This window comes from Galeopterus variegatus, unplaced genomic scaffold (genome assembly GCF_000696425.1).
Source record: "Galeopterus variegatus unplaced genomic scaffold, G_variegatus-3.0.2 Scaffold4760, whole genome shotgun sequence".
Classification (NCBI taxonomy): Eukaryota; Metazoa; Chordata; class Mammalia; order Dermoptera; family Cynocephalidae; genus Galeopterus; species Galeopterus variegatus.
In genome coordinates this window covers 59,143-76,839 of record NW_007730871.1, presented here as the reverse complement: position 1 = coordinate 76,839, position 17,697 = coordinate 59,143, and the positions used below count along the sequence as shown (strand labels likewise).

The 17,697-nt window shown below is 33.5% G+C and overlaps 1 protein-coding gene across 1 annotated transcript in view; it reads left to right on the top strand.

Annotated features, from left to right (window-relative positions):
• The first annotated feature begins 3,022 nt into the window (after window positions 1–3,022).
• Window positions 3,023–17,697, top strand: part of YTHDF3 (YTH domain family, member 3) — a 37,034-nt gene continuing 22,359 nt past the window's right edge. The window contains exons 1-3 of the mRNA XM_008588277.1: window positions 3,023–3,170; window positions 5,559–5,644; window positions 14,247–15,845. Coding sequence (XP_008586499.1) covers window positions 3,113–3,170; window positions 5,559–5,644; window positions 14,247–15,845 — 1,743 coding nt within the window. The 5' untranslated portion in view covers window positions 3,023–3,112. The remainder of the gene's footprint in view (window positions 3,171–5,558; window positions 5,645–14,246; window positions 15,846–17,697) is intronic.

Below are 17,697 nucleotides of genomic sequence, written 5' to 3'. Positions count from 1 at the left end.
CACATAGTGTTACATGTCACATTAATGAAAAATGTACTGTTATTCACTAATTCTGTTGAAGTCAGATGCAATGAGGCAACAAAACGAGAGACATTAAAACTGAACAGGCATGTCATCTTGCTGTGTAGTCCTGATTGCAAGGTGTGACTCCACCTGGTATTTTATAAAGATCTGGGAAGGAAATAATTTGTGAGTTTTCTTCCAGGATTATATGATTTACTTTTTAAAAAGTACCATTGAAAGTAAAACATTTAAATAAGTGTATTTTGAATTTGTTAATATGGAACTGCAGTCAGCTGACTGAAACGTGAAATTTATCATGTGACATTAAGTGTAGAACAATAACTGCTTTCTTGGGACAGTGCCAATTACGTAACATTACAGCGAATTATATATTTATAACATCTTGTAATAGGGCTTGAAGTTACACTAAATAGAATTATGCTTCCTGTTTTTTTGTTTCAGTAACAAAGTGTTACTTAGTAAGATCTACAAGAGTACTTCAAAAAAGTTAGTGGAAAGATTCCTGTTATCTTTTAATTCTGTTTTTCCACAGACTTTTTGAAGTATGCTCCTGTAATAATAGCCTCAGTTCAGTGTCTTTGTTGGTTCTCTTTAAATTCTTCTAGGGTTTTTATTTGCTGTTGCATATTTGGTTAATTTGAAAAGGAATAGATTCTGTATATGTAGATGAGTTAATTTCCTTTGAGTTGTAGTACTCAATTTATATAAGAATTTGTACATACCAAATACATGGCACTGTATTAGGTAACAAATTTATTGCTTTGTTTTGATTATAGGCGTGTTTTCTTGCAGTATATAAACATTTAAAATTTTGGAATTTCAGTTTTATTTTTATAATTATTTCATGTGTTGTAATCATAAACCTCAGAATTGGATATTTTGATTTATTTTAAATGAGTTTAGAAAGAATGATCCATTAATTTCTTTTTGTGCTAGTCTGCCCATTAGGAAGTATATAGACTTGGAGATATGTGAAATCTGTGGTCATTATTGCCTAGCATAAATTATTTTATCCTAGATCTGTGGGGAGGTGGCACTTTGCAAGGCTATTTGAAATGCTAAGTGTTTTGTGTTACCTGCTTTAAGGTAAGTACACAAGTTCTATGAAGTTCTTTGATAAAACAAAATAGAGCATCTACAGTATTATAAGCCAGTACTATGTTGTTATGTTTGTTTATGACATGATTATTTCACTTAGGTGTGACCTAGTGACATCTTTGATATTATAGGTATAAATTATCTATAAACTACAGTACATATCCACTGTTTATAAATATTTTTTGCTTATCTAAAAATTTTTGGTCCATTAGTATCACTTCTTTTAGGTGTATTTAGACACACACATGTACACACAAAAAGTGTTAATTTGGATACTTCTTTATTCCAAGAAATTTTACTTCTTTCTCCCTTAGTGTTCAGTTCAATAATAGTAATTTTATTGAAGGGTAGAATGATGGTCTGGGATTCCTAGTATTCCTGAGTTCTAGCACTGCCTGTGGCTACTGACTTGCCAAATGGTCTTGAACACATTACACCTTTTTGTAAGAATTTTCCCTCTATAAAATAAAAGTAATAACTTTAGCTATAAATCTTATCATATGTTATGAGGATTGTTGTAATTACAATAGTCCACTGCTCTAGTAGCCATTATATTTTCTGGATTTCTTTTCACCTTTCTCACTTCGTCTGTTTTTAAGGTACAGGAAGACTCCATTGCATGGAGTCTTGCCAGGAGGGAAAAAATGCTATTGGCCTAAAAGTATTGGTAATCATTTCATTGCTTTAAAATGGTAGATGCTACAAGTGCACAAATACACATATACATTGTTTGTATTTTTATACCTCTGCAGAGAGAATTACAGGGTGAAGGCAGCACCTCCAGTGAACTGATACAGTAGCTATGTGTGTATTTGAGAAAAACAATTCTGCCTTAACGGACTTGGTTTTCAGGCTAGTAAAATTGTTTTACAATTCTGTTTACTTTTATGCAGCAGAAAGCAAAGTTACATTTTTCAAACTACAACCTGAGTATTCTGAGAATATGAGTAGTAGTCCTGAGTTCAGAACTTAGCATGCTTATGAAAAATACATGTCCCTGAGAAGTTGGGGTTAGTTAAAATTTTGAAAGCATAGTTTTTTTCAGTTGACTTAATATCATTTCAGAGATGCTGTTTTCGTTTTCTGAATTACCTTCGGTTGACAGCATTAGCCTAACACCTGGCTTTACTGTCTTCAACTTTCCGCCAAGTGTTTTTCTGTAAGTCCTTAATGACTTAATGCACTAAATGAGCTAAAAGGAATTCTGTGTCAGTCTCTTTGTTAAGGCAAAAATGCTTTTGTAGTATAAATAATAATTGTAGGTTTACTTGTTTATAAATTTGACTTCTTTTTTAATTAATAGGTTGTCCCTATGTTAAATGCCAGAATTCTTTATTGTCTTTGGCAAGGGTAGTACCAAAGGATAGTAGAGATTTAAGGATAATTATTTACCTTGGTCCTTAATGTAATACTGACTTTATGTTACTTTTACTTATTTTTTAACAAGCAGAACTTTTGCTTGTTGAAATAAAGATGTGCTGTGCCTTTACTTATGAGCACTACGGATGGAGGTGTCAGATGCCATACTTGTAGGTTTAGGCCTTGCTGCCACCTTTCTCCTGTTCCTCAGTTTATAAATAGGTAAATTCATGGAAAAGAATTTATCTTTTCCCTTCTCTCCTCTTCCTTCCTTCCCCTTCCAACAGAGGGACATGTGCATCGTATTTTACAACTGCAGTTTAAAATAATTAGGTTGAATTTGGCTAAGTTTTAATGTTTTAGAAAAGTATTGGGAAATGCCTTGTATTTAGGCAATATTCTGTTGTATCCTTTCCCTGTCTTCCCCAGAAATGATTTCAAAGCACTTTTACTGTCATTATTTTAGACTTCATTTTATTATTAATCCTCAGAACATTCCTATAAGGAGATAGAGGGTATATGGTATTGTCGCTGTTTTTGTAGGTGGGAAAACATGATGCACAGATCTGTTGACTTTCCTAACTTGATGTAGTCAGGACCAGAGCAAAGAATCACCTGGCTCCTAAGGCCCATGTTCTATCTTGATTTGACTCTGCTTCATAGAGCAGAGGAAACAGGCGAAGAATCATGTAAGTCATCTGTTCTTTTTTCCCCTGAAGAACTTTTACAGACTATGGAACTGGTTTGGATTTTATTACTATTTAATGGCTTTCAGTCTCCAAGACATTAGATTGTATTAAGTGGTATTCAAAAACTTAAATCTTTAAGACAGTTGAATTTTGTAAAGAAAGGTATGCTTCTGAAACTCAAGGGCTAGTTATTATCTTATTTGTAGTCTAATTTAATACAAATTGCTTGTCAGTATATGTGAAATACTTTTAATTAAACGTTTTTTCATTAGATTTGACTTACTACTTATAAGTCAATGACTTTTTAGACAATTATGTGTCATTTAAACATGATGTTGACTGTATTTACTTAGTGTATGAAAATATTGAGTTGTTCTTAGTGTTGCTTTCTTAGAATTAGGAGAGAACAGAAGAAATGAATTAAGAATAGTAGTATGATATATATTCAGATAAATTTGAAGTAAGCATTTTTTTTGACTGTATTAGTATGGACTAGATTTCTGAGGATTGAATAGATGCAAGAGATAGATGGTTGTAATTTTGAAATGGTTAGCTGTTTCAAATATTGACTAATGTGTACCAGTGTAATAGTCTGATAGTGAAGAGTTATTTTTTCAAGAATAGACCATGCATAATCATCTTTGACAAAGGAGCTGTAAAGCCAGTGGTAAGGGAGAATAGGTATGTCAGAATCTCTTGACTTGAAATGATTAGCCCAGCCTTATACTGGCACCAGAAGTAACCTGAGGCACCCTTCTGTTTATTTACTTTTCTAGTGGCTGTTACACATTTAAATTCTGGGGAGCACATTTAGCATTTAACCCTAGTTCTGATGGCAGTCCTTATCAAATACAGTTAAAAACTATATCAGTGGAACCAGGATCAAGTTGACCTTTGGGTGCTTTTGTGGCCTTTGAGGGGCAGTGCAATATCATTAAGAGGTCTACTTTTGAGGCTGCACAGAGTAACATCGTATCTTTGAGTGATCACTGTTACTCATTGGATGGCAAAAGATTAAGGGATTTCACCTATCTTTGCTCCCAAGCCACTGTTAACTCAATATTACATTTCAGGTGGTCTAAACTTATGGGAAAAGTAGGGGTAATCAAAATGTTCTGGAGGAATATACAAGTTAAACTCATCTCTTCCAACTTTAATTTATAATGTTGCAACACTATTTTTGAGCAGTAAATTTTCAAATATTGCGTTTTGTTTTCCTGAAAGATTAATCAACATCCATCAGAAACTTTCAACTTTTTTTGTCTCCTGTGTTTCAGTAGTATATTTGCATAGTGCCACTACATCAAGTTTTGGCCTAGTGACACTTCTCCATTTATGTGGTTCTAAAGTCATTTTTAATCCTATTTGGATCTTGTAATATTTCATGTCATATCCGAGATTATTGAACACTGTCATTTAATTCTCAGATGAGATGAGGTAAGTACTATTAATAACCTTTTTGAATAGAGTAGTTCTCAAAGGGTTAGAGAGGTTAAGTCACTAAATGCAGGTAACCCATCTCCTCAGTGGTGGACTTAGGATTCAAATACAGTACCTTCTTTCTTTTGGAGTCTTTGGTCAAAAGCATTCTGAGACAGCATCCAGAAAATAACAACTTTATAGAAAGTTTATTGAAATGACCTCTGAACAAATATGGCATTCTAAATTATTCTCTGACTCATTTTCTCATATATTGCAAGAGTAATCATGGTTATCTTTGGTATCTTAATTTTATTTGTACTTTTATGTGAAAGTCCTCATATTTTTTGGGTTTAGAATTAAGGCCCTTTTTATTTAGATTTTTCATCATTGTAAGTATTTATTGTGATATTATTTCAAGTGAATTTTAGCTACTTTCTTTAACTGGAGACAAATGGCATATATTATAACTTCAGATGAATTCTTTATTTACCTTTTAGCAGAATAAGTATTGTCTACAATACCACATGACATAGTTATTTTAGATTCAAATATAGAATTAGAGAACCCTTTCTAACATTTTTGCATAATGTTTACTCACTACATTTTTGAAGTTGGGATATTAAAGTTTTTGGTAAGGAGAAGTGTTTATATGGCTTGTGTTTATATAATCTTGGGCTTATACAAGAGTACTTTAAAAAGTTCATGGAAAAATAAAAGATAATATGAATCTTTCTATGACATTTTTGAAGTACACTTGCGTATATCACAAGAATTCTAACTTTTTTGTGGCACAGAAATATTTTTATACAAAATAAAGTATATCTTTAAGAGCATTCTTAAATGCAAAGAACAAAGAACTCAGGATTACTTTATCTGAGTTGGCTTGAAAAATATTAAAAACTTCAGGTTGTGCTATGAGTTTCGTAAAGATAATTATACCACTTCTAATACAAGCATGTTTTTTAGTTTCAGTACAAAACGGTTCGATTCATCAAAAAGATGCTGTAAATGATGATGATTTTGAGCCATACTTAAGTAGCCAGACAAATCAGGTAAGTCTTCTGACAGTTTCAGATTTTAGGAAATTAAACTTTTATTAGTATTAATTGATTTTTCAAATAGACATTTTAATTGAATGAGACTAACCATAACATGAATGAATTCATTCGGTGTGCCTGAATGGTGGTGAATAACAGTTGCAAGTTTATGGCATGGGAGAGTTCTCTTTTAGAAATTATAGGTAGCTGAAACTAGATTATGAAATATAATAGATTTGAAGATGAACATTATTTGTGTATTATGGTTTTTTTGGAATATTAAAAGAATTTAATTTTTTAATGTCACTGCCATATCTTCATAGCTAAAGCAAGTTAGAAGGCTTAGCTAGAAATTTTTGTATGTGTGGGGGGGATTAGTGTGTGTGCAGTGAGGGGGAGTAGTTGATGCTTGAAAGTTTTGGTTAAATGTAGTATTTTTTTACAAGGGATTATAATTTGATTTCATTGGTAATTATTGAAAGTTATAATTTGGTAATGTTAGGGAATAGAATTAAGGGTTTTATAAACACTTGCTTCTGTATTGTGTGCATGGAGAATCTCATTGAATCAAGTAACTGGTTTTTGAGAATTTGTGTACAGGAATAATTTAGATTTAAACATTGAAAAATAAAACAATGGTATATTGCATCTGTATACCATTTCTGCTTTCATTTTTCTGTCTTATTAAAAATATGTCTCTGTTAGAAACAAATTAAAAAAATTTAATTTTCAGAATTAACCAGTTTCTTTACAGAGAACATTCTGGAATAAAACTTTTTTGTTGTTTTGCTTAGAAAGAGATATATGAAAAATATACTCCTAAATGTACTCTGAAATTGTAGCATAGACTTGAAAAAACAAGAAACCAAGTGTTACTACAGAAGTTAACAGTAACAGTTACAGAGAAAATGTGAAAAAGGTAGTTCCCAATTTGTGGAATGTAGGATTATTTTATGACTTTGGAGAGTGGTGGTTGTGTTCAACCTGATCTAAGTCCTGGTCATTTCTCCTTAACCACTCCCTCCTTTTTGCTGAGCTACATTCCTAGCATACGTTGGAGGGGGATAAATAAATGAGAATGAAAAACTGGTGACAGAATCTATGAAAGTTGGGCTACTTTTAAAGTAATTAAAAAGTTTATTTCATATTTATATAATCTAACTGTATAATGTCAATAACACATTTACTTTTCTACCTAAATGTTGTGAGGAGGAGATGTTTTGTTAAGAAATATAGTGCACGTTTTAAAAGAAATATACTTTTATTATATTCTAGTCTATACAGTAATCTCAGTTAACCTTTATGGTAGTGTTTCACAACCTTTTTAAGGAATTCTAATATGAGGTATAGTAAATGTTCCCCCAAAAGCTCTCCATGATCAGATGAGTTTGGGAAATTCATTGGTCTAAACAACTGAACTATTATTTGCTACTTGATTTTATAGTTTATATATTATAATGTAAAAATGAATTTTTTAAGATAAAGGTATAGTATGAAGGTTCTCTGACTTGTTCAAACTATTTTTAAGGAGTTTTAGTGGACTATAAATGACAGTTTGAGAAATTGCAACCTGAAAGAATCCTCTAACTTGTCTTACTTGGTAACAGAAACTTTACAGTTTTTATTATTTGTCACAAGGACTTAGAAGGGTTTTTTGTCACAAGAAAAGTTTTTGTCACAAGGGTTTTTGGCATTCCACAGAGGCACTCCAGGGGCTACTGAGGGGATGCCAGGGGTGCGGGAATGGTGTGCCCTGGATCCCATCAGTGTGGCCAGAGCCATGCTCTGCTTTTTATCTGTTTTATATATTACAATTCTGCATGAGATTTCAGTTAAAAAAGTTTTAAAAAGTGTTTGAAAACCATTATTTTTTTAAGGATATAAAGGCATATTTACTTTAGTGAAGCCAAATGAATTTTTCAGTTGCACCATTGCACTTTAGGGCAAAAAATTTGTATTAAAAACAAAAAAGTTTTGTTTTAATGTGATATTCAAATGGAAAGATCTTACGTTTTTATATTAAATTCTTTTAACTCATACTATTTGAGTCAACATATTCTTGTCATAGTTGAAAACCCATTCAGTTTTCAAATTTGATTCCAGTAAGGCCATATTACCTCTCCGTGCCAGTGCTCAGTAGGTTTTCAGCAGTCATCTTTCTGTGGTACTAAAAATAATGATCCCTAATGAGGCATGTATTTATGTTTTAAAAACCACTAACACTAGAATATTGGAAACTGGGTTTATTATAGAGAAAAATTGAAAATGATCTAAAATCTTAAAGCTTAGTTATTTAAGAATTAGTTACCATAATTACCTAGCTAAAATAAAAAATTAAAAAAAATTTGACCTTTTAAAAAGAGTACTGTAGTAGCGGATTAGTGAAAACTGGATTTATTGATGAAATATCTCGAGTAATTATTGGCAGACTTAAAGTTGTGCACGTATTTAATAAGTTCCTTGTACAGTGACCTAGCTGAAATAATTGTTTAATAAAAGATATTTAAATGCCCATTGTTTTTAAAATTAAATCCCTTTATCTGATTTTAAGGTTATAAATGAAAATGAATCTTTTGACTGCAAAGTGTTTAAATTTTTGGCTAATGATTTAAGTTGTAGATTTAATACTTAAATCTAATTCACTTCAAACCCAGGGATACTTTAAAACTAGTTGTTGGCCTTTCTACTTCTGTGGCAGTATATTTCTGCCATTTTATACTGTATAGTTTCTTTTCTTTTTTTAATTTTAATTTATCAAAATACAATGTTGATTTGCATGTCCCTTTACCAATTCCTTTTCCCCTTTCCCTCTCTCCCCCTCATCAGCATCATATATGTTCATCTTCGTGTACAGTTTCTTAAGGAATAATTTTTATAGTAATTTTAAAAGTAAATGTCAGTTTTTCATGTCTTAAAATTAGTTTTCTATAGTTCTTCAGAATAACTTGATTAAGTTTATTGGGAAATTCAGGTTTTAATTGGCAGTGTTAATGATGTCATGTATTTTGTGCATATCAATTTGAAGAGTGAATTGAAACACTGAAGTTTAAGCTTCTCTGCTTGCATATAATGGGGAAATTAATTCCTTGGTATGTTTATCAGAGAAGTATGGAGAATTAGGAATGTAAAGTAATATTTTCAATTTTGTTATATTTTGTCCCTGCCATCACTGCCCTTAGTTAAGGTTTTCATTATCTTTGCTTGTTAGAATGATTTTCCTAACTGGTAGTTCTATACTGCCACTCAGTAGTCTTTTTATAATCCAAGTCTGTTTGTGTCACTGTCATGTTAAATAAAGAATTACCACAGTTTCACAGTAGCAGATGCGTTTATCTCATGAATCCACTTAAAGTGGCTTCAGTTCCCTTTCTAATACATCTTTTGTCAACTTTTTCTGTCTAACTTAGGGAAATAGGACTTACCACTATTTTCTGAAAATATAAATATTTCCTGAATATTTCTTTCAGAATCTGTCTTTGTATTTATATATACATTTTATACACAAGCATAAGTATGTATACACACACACACTCTCTCTCTCTCCCCTCCCATGTATGTCACTTTCTCCATGAAGTCTTCTCTGATTTCCCAGTTACTTGCTGTCACCTCTTTGTAATAAAGTGTTTTATTTTGCTTTCTTTGTACTTCAGTTACAGTACCTATCACATTGTATGATAAATATGTCTTTCCCACTACCCCTGAGAGGTGCTCCAGGTTGGAGACCCATGTTTTTTATCTTTTTGTCTACAGTGACTGGCATCAGTATCTGACACATCCACAGAAGGCATTCATTAAGTTTTTATTAAGTGAATGAATGGATTAAATTATTTGATAGAATTAGAGAATGGTTGATGAAATACTCAGTTTGAACATTATGTATATCATATGACATTTTTGTAATTAGATATGCATGAATTATACTTTTCAAAAGTATTAAAAGGATACTTAACTTTTGGTTAATTCTGAAGTCAGTTCACAGAACAAAACAAAAACAAAACAGAAGTCAGTTCAGGAGTTTAAAGAACCTTATGTTCTAATGGGAAACCGTTTTAATTTTTCTCTATGCATAAGTGCTGTGATTGGTCAGTAATGCCTTAACCATTTTTATTGAACCTTTAAGTCATGGTCCAGTTCTCTTTCTTGGAAGTTTGGATAGGGAGCACCGCCGCGCTTCCCAAGCGGCACACTATCCAGTGCGCCACCGGGCCGGCCCCGAGCATGTATTTTTGAGACTGCTGTATCACACTGTGACTTGATACTCAAGTTTGGACTAAGTTTGAAATTATACCCTTTGTGGTGATTAATTCGCATATTAAAAAGGCAAGTAAAGTTGTATTAATAAATATAACTATTGTTTGTTAAATGCTTAGTGTGTTCTAGGCACTGTATATGTATTTCCCTTTAATAGATGGGAAAGCAATTTAGAGTGTAAGTAACTTGGCATTTTTACATAGCTGATGAATACCGGGACTGGGATTAGAACCTATGTACCACATGGCTTCACTTTAACCTTACCTCAGATAGCCTGTCCAGATTGTGTTTCTACATTTATGCTGTGGGTAAAAGGTCTGTGAATCTATTCTCACAGGTATGTTTAATTATATTCAGTGATTATTGTGTCATTTTTATATTTACATATTACTGTTATTTTTCCCCTTCCAATTCTTTGAGTATTGGGAAAATATTAAACATTTCTCATTGCTGTGTTTAAAGAGTAGTATATCTTTAAAGAACATAGTAAAATTTACTACTACTGAAGAATTTCCAAATTATGAATAGACTAAAGAGATTGTTGGACATAAATTGTAAAGTTGACTACACACCTATCATTATAACCAGCTTTGAGGTAAAACGTAAGAAGTAAGTTTTGAAATATTATTTTCCATCATCAATGAGTAGAAATTTTATTCCTTTTCACTACCAAGGAGCATTCCTCTAATTGATATTCCACTTAGTTAGCAATTCAAAATTTATCTTACATTTAGTAAAACATACATTAATTTACAATTAATACAAAAATTACAGTTGAAACCTTACTGATTCAAAATTAGTTAATTATATCTTTTCAACTTTGTAGAATTTCTTACAGCTGTTCTTAACTAGAACCAGAACCAAAGCCTTGACTTTTGAAAGGAGATTGCTGAACTTACTTTTATAGAGTTAAGAAAAAAAAATCTTACTTAGCCAAAACTACTAGAAGAATTGAGAAATAAATGGTTAGAAAGCAGACCATTTATACCAATATACTTGATGACTCTAGGTGGTAGTAAGGCTTTGAACATCTCTGTAATCACAGGAGTTGCATCTCTGTTAGCCAAAGCTGATAGACAGTTGTAGCGAATGAGTACTTTTTAAAGAAAGTTGAACTATTTAAACAAAATCACTAATTTAGGGCTGAAGTAGTGAAAATCATTACCCCTACACCCAAGAGGGTTTGGGCCTGTTCTAGCTCCCATGTGACAGAATTGACAAAAATTTGTTCCCCATTAATTTAATAGTATGGGTTTGGGGTTTTTCTTTTTTAGGAATTGGTCCAGATTAGGTCATCAGTTAAACCTGGATTGGTAAACTGTGACCCAGAGGCAGTAGCCTGTCTTCTTTGAGAAAACCTTTCAACTGGCAGCTTTTTAAAGGGTTGTGGAAAAACAACAAAAACAACAGAAAATAATATGTGACAAAGACCGGCCACTGGACATGGCTTGCAATGTCTAAAATATTTACTCCTTGGCTTTTTAGTTTGCTGACTTCTGAATTACACTATGAGAACTTAGTGTAAACAACTAATTTATTATTTATTATTATTTATATTATATAGCTTATATAATTATATGTATTTATTATATAATTGTTATATAGTTTATTTTTTATTAATTACTATAATGTGTAAACTAATTTATTAGGAACTTAATATGTAGCTGTTGTGTATAATTCAGCATTTGTCACGGTGAAATAAGAATATTCAGTATAAATTACTAGTATAATTTTGTGGATGCTTTATTATAAAGAATGACTTAAAAACTTTCTGTTTGGTTTGTTTTTTCACTTCCTCATCCTGATAAAGACTTACTGAGTCCAGATTTTAGTGCCAGCATTCAAAATTAAAACTTTGAAACAGATTACTTCTATCTTTAGCACAGCTCTCCTCCTCTTCCCCCCGTGGAAATTATTCGCTCTCCTCCTCTTCCCCTTTGGAAATTATTCACTCTCCTGTGTTATTTATCTTCTTTTCCACTGAACTGTAAGTTTTCTTTCAGAATGAGTATCTCATATCAGTGTTTTTCACAATGTAGACATTCAGTAAGTGGTTGAAATAAATAGGATTATAAATAAAAGGATACATTTAAGTAACTGTTTAAAAAAGGATGAAGGCAGTTTTTTATTTTTCAATTGTATACGTTCATTTATATTGGCTGAACTTCTGTTCATTTTTATTAAACTTTTAAAAGTTTTATATCTAGTGACTTTCTTGACAGTATGAAGCACCACGAGTACTTTTATTTTTAGCAGATACTTCAGTGATCGAATTACGTGTATGAGTGTGTGTGTGTGTGTGTGTGTGTGTGTGTGTGTGTGTGTGTGTGTGTGTGTGTGTGTGTGTGTGTGTGTGTGTGTGTGTGTGTGTGGCTTCTCAAGTTTACTCATTAATTTCAAGATTTTTTTTCTTTAAGAAGCATTGTTGGTGTATTTGAGCTTCCCTCAGGCTTCTTTTTGTAGGTATATTTAAATATAGCAGTCAGTATTTCTAATGTTGCTCTTTGCAATGATGCTACTATTGTGGTGCTTCCAAAAATGCTCTTACTTCCCTTCATGCTAATATTGAGAGCAGTCTTCGAATATATTTTCGTAAATTATCGAGTATTGTTAAAGAATGTTCAATTAAATAGTAACACATGAGTTTCCAGTTTTGAATACAGTTAAATACACTTAATATCAAGTATATTTGAAAAATCATTTTGTGGTTTTTTTTGTTTTTTTCTTTAAACAGAAATAAGTGACAGAATTGGGTTTTTTGTTGTTGTTTTTAAGTCTAGGCTTTACCGGCAGTACTAGTAAACTTTGTCAGAATTAATTTGAATGCAACCTCTATTTGGTTTTTAAGTTATGTTTGTTTTAGTTATATCAGAGAGTCATTTCAAAAGATAATAAATGTTAAATTAATATTAAATTTCTTATAAACAGTGGACACTTGCAAGGTGCATCACAAGTAACTTAATAATAATATCTCAGTTTTCAATGATAACCTTTAAAAAAAGTAATTTAAATGAGTTCTAGGTAGTATTTGTGATGTTATTGTCACACATTTACATTGGTACACTTTCTTGGGTGGAAAAACAGCCACAGAATAGTCCTAAGAGTGTAACAGCAGAAAAAAATGTGTTAGGAACTTTACTTCAGGGAACTAGAATGTTTATGTAAATTAAGTGAATAATTGGTCTTCAAAATGATATTGACCCTTGCAAGTGAATACCAGTTGTCCTGATTCGGTATTAGCTAATATTTTTCGTCTTGCTTAATTCTACAGATACTAACGCTGTGGTTGAAGATTTAAAATTATACCCAAATCAAAGATTGAAAATCTATTGTCAGACTTTTTTTTGGCATAAGAAACCCATTTTCAAAGAAAATTCTTAAAATATTTTTTACATTGGCTACTAACTAATCTGAAGTTTTCTTTTTCTTTGATAAAATTTGATGACTTGATTTTTGGCAAATCAGTAAATGAGTGATAACTTAATGTTATTCAGAATGAAGGTTGATGTAATTGCATTAATTCTGGAAAAAATTTACAAGAACTCACTATTTCTAAATTCAGAAAAAAATTCTGATCAGGAAAGTGAGAAGTTTATTGTGTAAAATTAAAAAAATAGTATGAAGAAAAAAGGCATTTGTTATCCAACCATTAAGAAACCATGATAAGTATGTTTTTTTTTTTTAAATTTCTTTTTTGAAATGAAAAAGGCAAAGCAGAAAAAAATTAGGATCTTTCAGCTGTTCTGGCTCCTCGCTCCTGTGTGGGTCCATGTGAACCCTATTAGAGGTCTTGCTGTCCTGGTGGCCGCCAAGGCCTTCTCTGTTGCTGCCTCCAAGTAACTTCATCTGAAGGGCACAGCTGTGACTTCTGCTGGCTCCTGCTCCATGTGATCATCAGCTTGAGCCTTAAAGCAGCCGCAGCCTGAAATTCTCAGAGCAGTTTTTTCTTTCTCTCGTTGTAGTTTCTCCCACTTTCATGAACTCCGTAGGTCTCTCCTCCTCTTCCTCTGAGGTCCAGCAGCCCCAGCTTGGCTGATGTTATATATATATATATATATATATATACATTTTTTTGTTGTTGTTGGCCAGGACAAGGATCAAACCCTAGACCCTGGTGTTATTAGCACCATATTCTAACCAACTGAGCTAATTGGTCAGCCCTTATAATAAATGTTTTAAAATATGAATACTCAACAGCAGATTTTTGTTTATAAGAATGGATTTGAAATTTTAATTTTGTTGATCTAGAACAGATGCATTTTTTTTCATTTACTTAAAATTACTTTGTTTTAATCTTTTGGTTATCTTCTTTTCCCCTCTTGTTAAGAGGGCATTTCGCTACTGATTGCAACTTTTTGTTTTGCAGAGTAACAGCTATCCACCAATGTCAGATCCATACATGCCTAGTTACTATGCTCCATCCATTGGATTTCCGTATTCTCTTGGGGAAGCAGCATGGTCCACGGCTGGAGACCAGCCTATGCCATATCTGACAACCTATGGACAAATGAGTAATGGAGAACATCATTATATACCAGATGGTGTGTTTAGTCAACCTGGGGCATTAGGAAATACCCCTCCATTTCTTGGTCAACATGGATTTAACTTTTTTCCTGGTAATGCTGATTTCTCTACATGGGGGACAAGTGGATCTCAGGGACAATCAACACAAAGTTCTGCTTATAGTAGCAGTTATGGCTATCCACCTAGTTCTCTTGGGAGAGCTATTACTGATGGACAGGCTGGATTTGGCAATGATACCTTGAGTAAGGTGCCTGGCATTAGCAGTATTGAGCAAGGTATGACTGGACTGAAAATTGGTGGTGACCTGACAGCTGCAGTGACAAAAACAGTAGGTACAGCCTTGAGCAGCAGTGGTATGACTAGCATTGCAACCAATAGTGTGCCCCCAGTTAGCAGCGCAGCACCTAAACCAACCTCCTGGGCTGCTATTGCCAGAAAGCCTGCCAAACCTCAACCGAAACTTAAACCCAAGGGCAATGTGGGAATTGGGGGTTCTGCTGTGCCACCACCTCCTATAAAACACAACATGAATATTGGAACTTGGGATGATAAGGGGTCAGTGGTAAAGGCTCCACCAACCCAACCAGTTCTGCCTCCTCAAACTATAATCCAGCAGCCTCAGCCATTAATTCAACCACCACCATTGGTGCAAAGCCAACTGCCTCAACAGCAGCCTCAGCCGCCACAACCACAGCAGCAACAAGGACCTCAGCCGCAGGCCCAGCCTCACCAAGTGCAGCCTCAACAGCAACAGCTGCAAAATCGCTGGGTGGCTCCTCGGAACAGGGGAGCTGGCTTCAACCAGAGCAATGGAGCAGGTGGTGAAAACTTTGGTTTAGGTGTTGTACCTGTCAGTGCTTCACCTTCTAGTGTAGAAGTGCATCCAGTGCTGGAAAAGCTAAAGGCCATAAACAACTATAATCCCAAAGACTTTGATTGGAATCTGAAGAATGGACGTGTGTTTATAATTAAAAGCTACTCTGAGGATGACATACATCGTTCCATTAAGTACTCTATCTGGTGTAGTACTGAGCATGGTAATAAGCGTTTGGATGCAGCTTACCGTTCCTTGAATGGGAAAGGCCCACTCTATTTACTCTTCAGTGTGAATGGCAGTGGACATTTTTGTGGAGTGGCTGAAATGAAGTCTGTTGTGGACTACAATGCATATGCTGGTGTCTGGTCTCAGGATAAGTGGAAGGGCAAATTTGAAGTTAAGTGGATCTTTGTCAAAGATGTTCCCAATAACCAGTTACGGCATATTCGCTTAGAAAATAATGACAACAAACCAGTTACCAATTCAAGGGACACTCAAGAGGTACCCCTAGAAAAAGCTAAGCAAGTGCTTAAAATAATTGCTACTTTCAAGCATACCACCTCAATCTTTGATGACTTTGCACATTATGAAAAGCGTCAAGAAGAGGAGGAAGCCATGCGTAGGGTAAGAATATAGTAATTTTTGTGTGTGTGTGGGGGGTCTTTCTATTGGGGATGGGGTGCCAGCTGGGTATTCTTCACTGCTTCTTAATATTACAGTCTGAGTTTAAGAACTTTATTCTGAAGGAAATCAACCACTTAGCTTAAGAAACATAGCTCTGCAAACACCCTTTAAGGGTTCTGTATGTGCCCCATACCCATCATTTCCTCTTTCCTTCCCAAGGGTATCTAACCTTCACACTGAATTTGTTTCTCACGTGTTATACTCCTCAGATAATAAAGGTCATTGAGTGTTCATGAAAGCTGAATGAATTCGGTATTTATAGTTAAACCTACTTTTATGGACTGGCCATGAGCTCTAATTACTAATCTTAAACATTAATTTTATGAGAAAATGTGTTTGGACTTTGAAACAAACAGCTTTTAAATAAATGGCTATTATTCATTTTATATTTATGAGAAATGAAACATTTTTTGCAGTAAAACTCCTGAAGTATTTTTATAATTTGCACACTTAAAGCAGTTTTTTAAAATACAGTGAAGATTTGACTTTAGGAAGGCAGCGTAGGGTTGGGAAGACATGGGCTATAGAATTAGACTGCAGAATTTAATTTTTAATTCTGTTATTTACTCTCTGTGAGACTCAGGGAAACTTCCTGAAATTAACACACCCTGTTTATGCTTGCATTATATTGGCCAGAATTTGTTTTCTGTTGGTTACTGTAACATAAAATTGGGGTCCTATTTTTAGGTAGAAAGAGAATGGGTAGAGTACGCGCCTAGCAGATTTTTCCACAGACAATACATTTTTTATTTTGAAAATAAATGGGTAAATTTAGAAGCTTCTCTAGTAAATAATTTGTTACTATGGAAAGTTCCTGTGTAGAAATTAACATAAAGCAGGAACGTAAGTGATTTGTTTCTGTGTGTGAACTTAAATATCTTGTGGCTTCTTGGTTGTGTGCAGCAGAGGAAACCACTTCAACTAACATTCCTCAGTGGAGAGTGATGTTGAAATAATGAACCTAGAGCAGTAGTTCCTAAACCTTAGGAAATGTGTCACTTGAGAAATGTGTCATTAGGTGATGTCTTCATTATGAGAGCATCATAGAGTTTACTCACACAAACCTGGATGGTATAGCCTACTACACTCCTAGCTGTATAGCATGTTACAGTACTTAATACTGTAGGCATGTGTAACATATTGTGTATCTAAACATATCTCACCATAGAAAAGGTACAGTAAAAATATGATAGATAAAAAATGGTACACCTGTATAGGGTACTTACCACGAATGGAGATTTGCAGGAGTGGAAGTTGCTCTGGATAAGTCAGTGAGTGAGTGGTGAGTAAATGTGAAGGACTAGGACATTGCTGTACACTACTGTAGTTTTTATAAACACTGTACACTTAGGCTGCGCTAAATTTATAAAAAAAATAGTAATTGTGCTATGACGTCACGATAGCTACGACATTACTAGGTGATAAGAATTTTTCATCTTCGTTATCTTATGGACGACTGTTGTATATGTGATCCATTATTAACTGAAACATCATTATAGGGCTCATGACTGTAAATGTCATTTGGGGCTTTTCTTGAAAATGGGATTATTGAGACCACTCCCTGATATATTTGATAAGGGACCTGGTAGTGTACATTTTTAATAACACTTCACGTGATTCCTGTGTTAGTGATAGCTACGCTGAATTGTTGAAAACTTTGCTTTGGAGTATACTAATGAGTATTTAACGCTCTGCTGAATCTTTTAAATGGATTGCTGAATATAATTGAATTTTCTCCTAGTTAAAAGTGAAGTGAGGGGAAAAATGGAAGGATCAAAAGTTGATAATTGAG